This window comes from Oryctolagus cuniculus, chromosome 7, assembly GCF_964237555.1.
Source record: "Oryctolagus cuniculus chromosome 7, mOryCun1.1, whole genome shotgun sequence".
Taxonomy (NCBI): domain Eukaryota; kingdom Metazoa; phylum Chordata; class Mammalia; order Lagomorpha; family Leporidae; genus Oryctolagus; species Oryctolagus cuniculus.
Window position 1 is genome coordinate 153,720,294 of NC_091438.1, and position 12,856 is coordinate 153,733,149.

A 12,856-nucleotide genomic window follows, 5' to 3' on the forward strand; every position below is an offset into this window, starting at 1 on the left:
CACTGTGGCACCGCAGGTCAAGCTGCCGCCCGCGACACTGGCACCCACATCAGAGGACCACTTCGAGTCTCAGCTGCTCTATTTCCATTCGAGTTCCTGGCTAATGCACCTGGGAAAGCAGCAGATGATGGCCCAAGTATTTGGGTTTGTGCCACTCACAAGAGACCCGAGTGGAGTTCTGGGTTCCTGGCTTTGGTTGGGCCCAGCCCCAGCCATTGTGGCCACTTGGGGAGTGAACGAGCAGATGAAAGATCTCTTTCTCTTTCCCTGTCTCTCCTTCTCTGTCACTTTGCCTTTCATTTAATACTGGAAACATCGGTGACACATTGTTACACACATTTACACTGAACTTTCTTAAGCCAAAGAGAATTTTTATGATATATTAATATTTGCTTTAACTGGATTCAAGAGAATACTTCTATAGCTCCCCAGGAAACAGATTCTTTGCCTAAATACTACCAGTCATATTGTGAGTAAATGCTACTATACACAGAATCAAGCTACCTGAACTTCTTACCACCAGAAATGCATACTCTGAGAAAGTTTTATTTTTCCTACAGGAAACAGAGGACACCTAAGAGGCTTTTCAATAGTATAAAGTGAGTGAGACACCTGGTCACCATTACTGCCCATGTTAGGAGTAGGGCTGAGTCATATTTTTAAAATACAATAACAAGATAGCTTTAAAAATAAAGCAAAGTCAGTTGGCCACTTGGACACCTACATCCCATACTGGAGTGCCTGTTTGAGTCCTGGCTCCTCCTTTTCCAATCCAGCTTCCCGCTAATGTCACCCTGGAAGGCAGTAGATGATGGTTCAAGTACCTGAGCTTCTGTCACCCATGTGGGAGACCTAGACTGAGGCCCAGGCCCATCCATAGCTGTAGTAGGCATGTAGGGAGTGGTCTAGAAAACAAAAGATCTCTCTCCATTTGTCACTCTTGTTTCTCTCTGCCTTCCAAGTAAAATGAAAATAAAGATAATGTAACAAAATTAAGCTAACTATAACTAGACTCAAAAATACATAAAAATCATAGAAATCAAGAGGTGTATGTGTAAACATTCACTCTGGAACGCTGTTCGGTCTAACAATACCCTGAAGGGCCCATCACTGCAAGAAGAAACCAGCAGTCCTGCCCTCAAGGGGCTCACGGTGAGCAGGGGACAACACAACCGAGCACTCAAGTGCAAAGGCTCTGCAGGACACCGAGGACACCGGAAGTCAGATTTGGAACGGACTCTGTTCAAGTGACTGCAGGATGTCCAAACTACCATAAGCAGTTAGGAAAGTCATCTGCGTCATAATATGACCCTGTAAATTCATCCTGAGAATCACTGTAGTATAAAGTTTAACACACTAGCTGGTAGAAACCCAGGGTTTATCCCCAGTCTAACCACCAACCTTTAGTAGCCTGAATATCAGCATGTCTTGTGATATTCAGTTCCCTCCGTAACGGGGCAATCATGACTGCCCTACCTCCCTGACACAGAACTTGAAGGAGCAAATGAGATACTACCTTGTAAACGGCAAAGTTCCACACAAATGGAGCTATCCTGTGCATTACTGAGCTGAACTATCATTAGAGAGAAAGCAATTTTTTTATTCACGCATGCATCAACAACTATTCAGTGGGAAGACTTCCTTCCACTCTGGAAAAGGCAAAGACTCAAATTCTACAAGAATGCTGAAACCAAATGGGAAAACTGGGATCACAGTCAAGTCCCACGACTTCCTGCTTCCTATACTAGGAAATAAATACTACTGGACAGGAATGAACGACCGTGGGGAAGAACAAAGAACAAAGCCAGATCATTGCTAAAATTAGTGAATTTTAAGTAGTGATATACCAAAATTAATACCCACACTACATTATCCAAAATTCACAAGACACTGTTACTCTAAAAACATTTACAAGAAGAGGGTTTTAAGTGGGTCTCCAGCATACCTTCTATACACTCACAGGGAGAATTCCTGCGAGCACATAATGCATTCACAGTGACACAAACTGCTATTTAGGGAGCTATACATCCTCTTGCACGTGCACATACAACATCACACTTGCGGTCATGCTCTGACACTTGTGTGCATGGGCGTGCGTGCACACACACACACACAGATAGAACAGGCTAAAAAGACTCATCTTCCAACTTAAGAACTGCTGATTTTTTGCCTTTTGTGATTTGGATTCTGATTGACTAGTTAGAAACCTTAGGGGTTCAAGCTTTTGGAAATCTGGCTATGGGAGAATTTTTTCATTTAAACATTTCCAAGCATTTGATGACCACTGTACAATATTAGGAAATAGTATGGAGAGATACATAATTTCTTAAGACACTGGAATTTGAAATGAAGCTCTCGATAGTCTTTCTGAAGTTTCTGTTTGCTTTTGTATTCTTAAATGAACAAGCACATGTGTGGTGACAATCTGGACGTTGCCATTACCAAATATGTAAGGCATTTAGCAGTTCATAGTGCACTGTAGCTCAAGTTTTTACATTTAACTCAAACCTGTAGGGTAGGATGATTTAAATTTATAATTAATGATGCATAAAGTTAAAATCTAACAAAACCGTAACTTTCAAATCACGGTTACATTCAGTGGGAAATTAAGTAGGCATCCTGACCACATGAAAAGTGGATCATAAAAATGAATCCTATGTAGCAGAAGCGCAGCCTCGCAGTTAAGATGCCCACATACCCGACTCAAGTGCCTGGGGTTGATTCCCGGCTCTGGCTTCCTGCCTCCAAGCTCCCGGCCAGTGCAGATCCTGGGCATCAGTGGGGATGGCTCAACTACCTGGGTTTCTGCCACCCACATGGGGGATCTGGATTGAATTCCCATGCTCTAGCCCTGCCCTGACCCTAAAGGTAACTGGGGAGTAAGCCAGAGTTATGAGAACTCACCAATAAATTAGGAAACAAAGAATGAAAAACTGACATGTTTTTTAGGAGATGGGACTAGAGGAAAGGAGTGAAAACTAAAAATCTCATCTCATCTGAATTGTATGTGTTAAAATCCCAGCTACGTTGACAGCTTCACAAAACATACCTTCTTTCTGCTAACATCTCATAAAAGTCTCTGATATCTTGACCAGACTTCTCCATGCAATGATAAAATGCCAGCTGACTTTCCCGATTTGCAAAATCCACCTTTATTTAAAAAGGAAAAAAAAAAAAAAAAAAAAAAAAGATTAGTGTTTGATGCAAATTTCTGATTTTAATGAAAAAGCTTATGGAATTTGAAAACTCTTTACCACACATCCCTTCAGAACAACTCAGGACAGCATGTACTGTGCCTGAGTGGAACGGTCCTCACAACCAAGACTACAGTTTTGTCAACTTCACCCCTCTCAAGCTACAGACACTGGTAAGGAAATGTAAAGCAAAGTAGGACACTGAAACAAATCCCCACCAGACTTCTAGACTGACAATTAAACAATCTGATCAACTAGATCCAGCAATCTCTGCCTCACATAAATTTGCTAGAAACACAGTTACAACATGAAATAAACTATAGAGAGCACTTATATCCTGAATACTATGCTCTCAAACAAATCCACCACCAGACAAAAAACCATGCTTTCAGTGTTCTATCCATTACCCACTGTTAGCAGCTTGTATGTGGTGTGCATGTGCATCAGGTGCCCGAGTATTGGGAAGTATACTTTTTGGAGTGAGACGACCCTTAGGGAAGGATCTGTGGCTAATGCTTTAAAAGATTTTGTGCCCACAGAAGGCTGAGCAAAAAAAATTAATATTCCCCATAGAAACTAAGGGTGTAACCCATGTCCTGTAAACCATGCCCCTTGCTGGCGACATACAAATAAATGCGAGCTACTGGGGGAGTGAGATTTGAATATGATCTTGTTTTCACTTTGCTTAAAGTCACTCTGCACACCTTGATTTTATTGCCACCAATTTTCCTCCCCTTTGTCTCTTTTACAGCTGCTTGTGCATATTCAATTTCATTGTAGAGAACCAGGGCCATGCCTTTTAAGCGGTCAAACACCACCTGTAAAAAACAAAATGATAACCAAATAAGAGTCTCATCCACTGGACTCAGTCTCAGTCCCAACAAAATTATAAGCAACAAAGTTACTGTCAAGGGAAAGATATATATTATATATTATGCACACACATACACACATAGTTCTAGAAAAAAAATTTAGACTTTCCCTGATGATGCATACTATAGAAAACACACAATAAAATATGCAGGGGCTGTCTGGAATCGTGGATATTGTAGGTTAAGGTATATTATGCCCTAAGATATTTTACTTTGCTTCCCATGTTGACTGACCACAGTACTGTACTTAAATAAAGCATTCTTCTAGTTTTGGCACAAAAAAAGAAAAAAAATCTTGAAAAGGAAAAAAAAAATTTAAGGAATACTGAATAAAGAATTTCAGAGAATTTTGATTTGAAGTAGCATTACTGTCTTAAAGGTGCTGGCTCATTACTTATTCCAATTATCTATAAAATATGTATTTCACTAAACAACAAAACCTACACTAAAGAAATGCCAAAGTTATACAACATACCCAACATAGAGTAAATATATTTTTAAGGGGTAAATTCTTTACCTCCACAAAATGGAGGTGGACCCAGAAACCCATTTCCTGCTGTCTGTGGGCGTGGTGTGTAACAAGCATGGGTTAGATGGATATTCTGTTTGCACAAGTCCCTTTATACTCACTGTCATTCAAAAAAAAGTCTAATTATGTATTTAGCGTAAATGTAAACAAATATTTACATAGACTAATTTTAATGTAGTATAAAATTTTAAAAATTCCTAAGAATTCTATTTTATTCTATTTGTGCTATGAGAAGAGTTGGGAAATAATCAGCTAGTTCAAAAGTGTTTCAAAATATTTCCTCATATCATAAGCTAACAGATGCAACTACCCTTTTGGATCAAATGTTAGCACAGATTTCCAATGTGCTTGTTATGAAGAACAGGGAAAAGCAGCACAAAAGAAACTGGGACTAAAGGACGGAGCGGCAGGCAAAGGGAGCCGACAGCACATCCAGAGCACACGCACACCTGCCACCTACCTTCACCACAGGCCCATACCGGCAGAAATGTCGAGTTAAATACTGATCCGACACGTTCGCAGAAAGCCCATCTAACCACACGCAGTTTGTAGGCATACTCTTTCCAAAACCCAGCTGGGTATAAAAGGCAAAACTTCTATTAGTAAAGCTCATAATCACTATGCAACTCAAATCCTCAGAAAACCAGTCTTCTACAGGAATCTACATCTCATGTGGGAACCAACTGGTCAAAATCAAATAGTTAAGTTCAAAACCAGTAACCTTGCCTGGTCAACCAAGTATTAACTTAGATCACAGCATAGGATGAGGATGCAGAGAGAAGTATCACCCTCACAGTAAATGTCTCGACCAGATCTTAACTAGAAAGACACAGACACACAAAACTCACATCTTAAAAACAAAGCAAATCATAACAGCATGATATTTTATGCAAATTCACTTACCTTGAGGCGATTATTCCCAAGATATTCTCCATCCATCTTCTTAATAGCTTTACAAACACTGGCAATATCACAATATTGCAAGAACGCATACTGAGGAACTCCATTTACTTTTTTAATATCAATATCCTGAAAAAGCCAATCAATACCACTAAGCAATATGCCAACAATAAACAGAATAAGTCCATATAAGGTATTCATTTCTCAAAAATATCACATTCCCAAAATACAATTTTCTCAATTAGAATTGTACATCATGGGGCAGGTGTTTGGCGGGGCAGTGAAGTTGCCACACAGGATGCCCATGCTTGGGTCCAAACCTCAGCTCCACTGTCAATTCCAACTTCCTGCTAACAGACACCTTGGGAGGGTAGCAGGTGATGGCTGGGTCTCTGCTACCCACACCCACATAGGAGACTCAGACTGGGCTCCTGGCTCTTGGTTTTAGCCTGGCCCAGCCACAGCCGTTGCATACATTACAGGAGTAAACTGAAGGATGGGAGCTCTGTCTCCAAAGGACAAACTTTAAGTAATATATGCATTCATGTACATAACATATACAACTATAAATTTGTAGTCTAAAAAACTGACCACCACATCATTTACAGTCATAACCCATGAAATCCTTCTCATGTGAAGTTCTCCCTCTCTAGGCAGAGAAACAACTGTGTTGCAACTCAAAATTCAGACTTTAAAATCTGTAATACCAGCACTGTTCAACTTACAATACTAATGAAAAGGTAGCCTATTTAATGAAATCCCAAGAAATAATTCCCTTTTGCAATATCTAAAACCATTAGTAGGGACCAGGTGATTTAAAATATAATAGCTGAGAAGGGTGAGAGTGGTTAAGTTTTCAGAAAGTGATTTACAGGATGGGCATTTAGCCTTCCTGAGATGACCAGCTTCCATATGCCCATACGCAATTCCTAGCTCTGGCTCCTGTCTCCAGCTTCTTCCTAATGCAGGCCCTGCGAGGAAGCAGTGATGGTTCAAATAATGGGGTTCCTGTCACCCACATGGAAGACCTGGATAGCATTACTGGCTCCCAGCTTTGACCCTGGGGCCAGCCCCAACCATTGCTGGTATTTGGGATTGAACCACATGTACTCTCCACCTGTCTCTAATAAAATCTTTTTTTAAGTGATTTAAGGGGCCAAGCTTGTGTCTCAGCAAGGTAATAAGCCAGTGTTTGTGACACGAGCATCCCAGATCAGAGCAACACCAGCATTCCATATCAGAGCAACGTTTGTTTCCAATTCAGTCCCTAAGAAAGCTGTTGAAGATGCCAAGTACTCAGGCCCCTGCCAATCAAATGGGAGACTTGGATGGAACTCCAGGCTCCTGGCTTCAACCTAGACCAATCCTAGCCATTGTGACCATTTAGGGAGTGAGCCAGCAGATGGAAGACCTCGTGCTCTCTGTCTCTCCCTCCCTCTCTGTAACTCTTTCAAATAAACAGATCTTTTACCAAAATAAACAAACAAGGATTTTTTAAAGACACATACACTCCACAAAGGAAAACCCCATTTCTTTGGGATGTACAAACCCTGCAATCTCACTTGAACTCCCATCCTGCTTAGAGGAGTTGGTGGAAAATCCTGGCTTACACATGAAAATGGTCCAGAGAAACCAGTTAAATGGCAAAACACTCACATGAACAGTGTTCTGGGCCGTGTATTTCAGTCAGTGCTGTCTCCAGGGTCAACAGCCAATAATCAGAATTTGAAAAAGTCCTTGAGCGTGTACAGATCTGCTCAACAAGGCCTAAAGAAATAACACGCACGGGCCTGTGCTCTCACGTAGCAGGTGCTGCTGCTGCCGGCAGTGCCCGCATCCCAGATGGGCGCCAGTTCAAGTCCCAGCTGCTCCACTTCTGATCTAGCTCTTTGTTTAGTCTTCCATCTGGCTGGTTCACTCCCCAAATGGCCACAACGGCCACAGCTGAGCTGATCCAAAGCCAGGAACCAGGAGTTTCTTCCAGGTCTCCCAAGCCATCTTCTACTGCTTTCCCAGGCCATAGCAGAGAGCTGAATTGGAAGTGGAGCAGCCGGGGCTTTAACCGGCGCCCATATGGGATGCCGGTTTTGCAGGCCAGGGCTTTAACCTGATGTGCCACAGTGCCGGCCCCTAAACTACGGTTCTTAAAACACATCTATGTTTCCATTTTTAGCAATCTTGGTTTTGAAAATGCACCCAAGGGCCCAACTACAACTTCTTGACTGCTCAGAAATTTCACGTGGCAGCTCTATTCAGAACATGACGTCTGCGGGCAGGCATGATGCAGTGCTGGCTGAGCGACTGGAGTGCCGCTGTGAGACCCGGCTACTCCGCTTTTGATCCAACTTCTTGCTGGATCAACTTGTGCCTGGGAAGTAGGGGATGACAACTCAAGTGCTTTGGCCTGGCCCAGTTCCAGCTACTGCAGGATTTGGGAAGTGGACCAGCAGATGGAAGATCTCTGTGTCTCTGTTGCCCTGCCATTCAAGTAGAGGAAGACGAATGTTTTGCTGGTCTATTTATCTAAATACACAGCTTTTCTATTTTCTTTTTTTCTACCAACCACTTCCATTTCTTTTGCCCAGTTTGTAAAACATGTGGTTTAGTGTAAGCCACAAGCACAAAAAGACTATGTCATTGAAAATAACAAGGATCTTTTGCATAGAGCAGCAAAATAAGAATGGATAAATGGACACAGAGATACTTGGACATCCATACATACAAGCATGTACCCCTAAAGGATCAACAACAGCTGTTTCTACCTGAAACATTTTTTATTCTCCGAAGTCCAAATATGCTACAGCAATTTCTTCACTGTTAAGAGTGTCTTTTGAAGACATAAGAAGCTAATATTTTTCCAACAACAGACCAAAAGATTATATCCCAAAGGGTACTTAGTTGTAACCAAACTATTTGCAATGTAAGCTGATTAAAGTTTTTGTCATAGGAAACAAAAAAATCCTTGCGTCCGTAATTCTAATAATGACTTGCATAATATAAAAAGTGACTCTAACTAAAACTTCAAAATAGAATTCAGCTTCCAGCACATGACATCTAATTCTAGTAAACCCCAAGACCCTTGATGTGTCCTTTGATCTCACGGTAGAGACTATAATTTGCTGCTTTTTTTTTCTTTTTTTCTTTTAAGATTTATTTATTTATTTGAAAGTCAGAGTTAGAGAGAGAGAGAAGGAGAGGCAGAGGCAGAGAGGTCTTCTATCCTCTGCTTCACTCCCCAGCTGGCCACAACAGCTGAAGCTGTGCCAATCCGAAGCCAGAGACCAGGAGCTTCCTCCGGGTCTCCCAGGTGGGTATAGGGGCCCAAGGACCTGGGCCATCTTCCACTGCCCTCCCAGGACATAGCAGAGAGCTGGATTGGAAGTGGAGGAGCCGGGACTCAAACTGGCACCCATATGGGATGCTGGCACCACGCGGTGGCTTTACTTGCTATGCCTCAGTGTCGGCCACACTGCTGTTTTACAAATATTGTTTCTTTCTCTAGGTTTTCCTCTCAACAGACAGGACTAAAGATGAGTTTAAAACAGAAGCCAGTGGGGCCGGTGCTGTGGCTCAGTGAGTTAATGCCCTGGCCTAAAGCGCAGGCATCCCATATGGGCACCAGTTCAAGACCCAGCTGCTCCACTTCCAATGCAGCTCTGTGCTATGGCCTGGGAAAGCAGTAGAAGATGGCCCAAGTCCTCGGGCCCCTGCACCCGCATAGGAGACGTGGAAGAAGCTCCTGGTTCCTGGCTTCGGATCGGCGCAGCTCTGGCTGTTGCGGCCATCTGGGGAGTGAATCATCGGATGGAAGACCTCTCTCTCTCTCTCTGCCTCTCTTCTCTCTATGTAACCTCTGACTTTCAAACAAATAAACAAATCTTTAAAAAAAAAAAAAAAAGAATATAAAACAGAAGCCAGTGGACAAAGAAAGGTAAAAGTGGATAAATATATATATATATATATATATATATATATTTAAAACAAAATAGAATACATATTTTAGGTTTTTTTACATACAAAGATAGGACAGTATTTAATTAATTTCTTTCGCTCTTTTTTTTTTTTTTTTTTTAACAGGCAAAGTGGACAGTGACATAGAGAGACAGAGAGAACGGTCTTCCTTTGCTGTTGGTTCACCCTCCAATGGTTGCCGCGGCCGGCGCGCTGCGCCGATCGGAAGCCAGAAGCCAGGTACTTATCCTGGTCTCCCATGGGGTGCAGGGCCTAAGCACTTGGGCCATCCTCCACTGCCTTCCTGGGCCACAGCAGAGAGCTGGACTAGAAGAGGGGCAACCGGGACAGAATCCAGCGCCCTGAGCAGGACTAGAACCTGGTGTGCTGGTGCTGCAGGCGGAGGATTAGCCTATTGAGCTGCGGTGCCTGCCTCCAATATCTTTTTGTAGGAGTTGAAAATACATACAACAAATGAGAAAAAAAAATGTTATTTATTTTATTTGAAAGGCATAAACAGAGATAATATTCATTATGCCTGTAAATATCATATGTCAATAGGTCTGTATGCTTTACGAATGGCTGAAGTTATTTGTACTAGAGAAGCAACCTACCACAATCTCCCCAAAGCGCTGGAAGACGTTGCGAAGGTCGTGGTAAGTAGTGGTTTTCTCAAGGTTGCCAATAAAGAGAGTCCTTGTTGCTTTGGGGTGAAATTCATCTATCCTTTCATCTAAGGGGCGAAATTCATTTTCACTTTCTGTTTCTGTTAGTGGATGGGGAGAATAAAAAGAAAAAGAATTTTAATGTGTACTTATATATCATGGGAAATCTATATTTAACAAACAAGATCAGCAAAATAACATGCTTAAATATACAAATTATAACATTATAAACACCATCTCTTAGAAATAGCTATCCTTTATTAACTCAAAGCAAAAGAAAAGCTAGATAGATCTGCACAAAAAGAAAATTAAGGGTAAAGTATCACTCAGTTTAATCTCTAAGAGAAAAAGATCTGATTTCACTCTGAGCTGATTCGTTTTAGAAATCACTTACACAGAAAGATTTTAAACTCCAGCAGAACGGTACTCATTTAAGCCTTATCTTAGGTTCCAAAATTACATAGCAAGCTTTCAACGTGGATACAAAACTACAATCCCTACAATCTGAAATGCACAGAAAATCTCAGCTGCAAACAACTCAAGCTTGCATATTTAACATCATTACTTCCTGCCATCTTATAAGACGTTTAGCATTTCATGTTTCTCACGCTACTTAACGTAACAGCACAAGTGTCTAAATGTAGAAAATTTTTAAAATATTTTTATGAAAATTGGTGGAAACAATATTTATGAAAAAATATTCTTTTGGTACTGTATGGCCATCCCCAATGCCAAGCAGAAACAGGCCAAATGATTCGTAAGGTTTCTGTCTAAATTTTTATGGTTCAATTCAACCACAGCCTTTGTCTAAAGCTCCATTTATTAATTTGGTCTAGGGCAGGGACCTTCAAGGTTTTGTTGACAATAATTACAATACAATACTACACATTCTTTATCACACTCAATACAAAACCAACCCAAACATTGGTATTTTAATCGACTTCACTGAAACAAAGTACATTGAGTGCCAGCCACTGAACATTACTGATGTCAGTGACAGCGCTGACATTAAAGACAAACTGCAGGGCTCTGGAATGAATTCAGCCAGCACCCATCTCCCTGCTGAAGCCAGGCTCCAACAGCAGCTCAGCTTGGTCGTCCGAGTTCCATGAGATCGTGCACTGTCAGAGTCAGGTGGATCCAGAACCTGCCCAGGACTCGTGGTACCTGTTCTTCATATTTTTAGCATTTCTCACAGAGATACTTTCCTTTCTATTTTTAAAAATAGAGACTTTTCCTCTCAATTTTTAAAAGTTTTTTTTTTATTTTTATTTTTTTTTTCACTTTTTTATTTGAAAAGCAGAGAGACAAAACTCCTATCTTCTGGTTCACTTCCTAAAAGCCCACAACAGTCAGGTGGATCAGTCCAAAGCGCAATCAGGAATCCCATCCAGGTTTCCCGCGGGGACGGCAGGAACCCAATTACCTGAGCCAGCCCTGCTGCCTCCTCCCAGGTGAGCATCCACAGGAAGCTGGACTGAATACTGAGCCGGGGCTCAAACCCAGGTGCTCTGATGTTGGACGCCAGGACCCTAAACATGATCTCTGTTACCCACTGTGCCAAATGCCTGCCCTAGAAATGTATCTCATTTTAAGCTCAACTCAGTATTCTTAAAACTTAGTAGAGGGCAGACATTTAGGAAAAAATATGTCAAATACATTTGGAGTTTGTATTCAACAAGGCAGAGTCCAAAGGGCGAAGCGGAGTGCACGCTGGGCACAGTGGTCAGGATGCCACTTGGGGAGTCTGCACCCCACCCTGGAGCGGCTGCATCTGAGTCCTGGCTCCACATCTAACTCCAGCCTCCGGGCAACGCACACCCTAAGAGATGAGAAGTTTGGCTCAAAAATGTTGGTCCCTGCCACCCACAGGGGAGATCTAGATTAAGTTCTAGGCTCCTGGCTTCTGCCTGGCCCAACCCAACAACCCAACTGCTGTGAGCATTTGAGAGTGAGCCAGCAGATGAAAGATGTATCTTCTTCTGTCTCTACTCTTCAAATGAAAGAAAAGAAAAAAATGTATTTTTTAAAAGCTCTAGTCTCAATCTGACTTAAATGCTATAATAGAGGACTTCTCTTCCCCATGGAGGAAACAAAAACCAACATGGGAGTTTTCTACACAACCGAGAGTAGTCTTAGCATCCTGTTCTGCGGCATTTTCTTAAAAACAAAACAAAACAAAATTAAAGGGCAAAGCATGATTCGCAGCCATCAAAATCCGCATGATGGACTGAGTGGCACACCAGGTTGAACAGCTGCTTGAGCTGTCCACATCCCATTTCGGAGTGCTTGGCTGGAGCCCTGGTTGCTCCACTTTTGATCCAGCTTCCTGCTACTGTGCCTGTGAAGCAGCAGATGTAGGCCAAAGTGCCTTGGTCACTGCCACCCATGTGGGAGACCCGAGTGGGATTCCTGGCTCCTGCACCTGGTCTCAGCCTCGCCCAGCTCCAGCTGGTGTGGGAATTTAGCAGATGAAGCATCTCTGTCACTCTGTCTTTCAGAAAAATACATTAATTCAAACAAAAACTCTATATGGCTTCAATTTGAAGAAATAGTTTTGTAAATTTTCAAAATTGGAAATTCAATTTAGCAGAGAAAAAAAGGAGTGTTGCCCACAGGTAATCTACTTACCTTTCACAACCAGATGACCAGCCTATACATCCTGGGGAAAACCTCTTTCATGCTGTAATTTCATGTTTAGGGGATTCTAATGCTATGATCAAGGGCACTTCAAAAAAGTTCATG

General features: G+C 42.0%; 1 protein-coding gene across 3 annotated transcripts in view; it reads right to left on the reverse strand.

The window, feature by feature from the left end:
- Positions 1–12,856, reverse strand: part of SPEN (spen family transcriptional repressor) — a 95,078-nt gene that overhangs the window by 12,980 nt on the left and 69,242 nt on the right. For all 3 annotated transcript variants that reach the window (XM_051836530.2, XM_051836528.2, XM_051836529.2), the window contains 5 exons: positions 10,061–10,212; positions 5,499–5,624; positions 5,056–5,169; positions 3,899–4,012; positions 3,050–3,150 (listed from right to left, as the gene is read on the reverse strand). In XM_051836530.2, the coding sequence (XP_051692490.2) occupies positions 3,050–3,150; positions 3,899–4,012; positions 5,056–5,169; positions 5,499–5,624; positions 10,061–10,212 (607 nt within the window). The remainder of the gene's footprint in view (positions 1–3,049; positions 3,151–3,898; positions 4,013–5,055; positions 5,170–5,498; positions 5,625–10,060; positions 10,213–12,856) is intronic.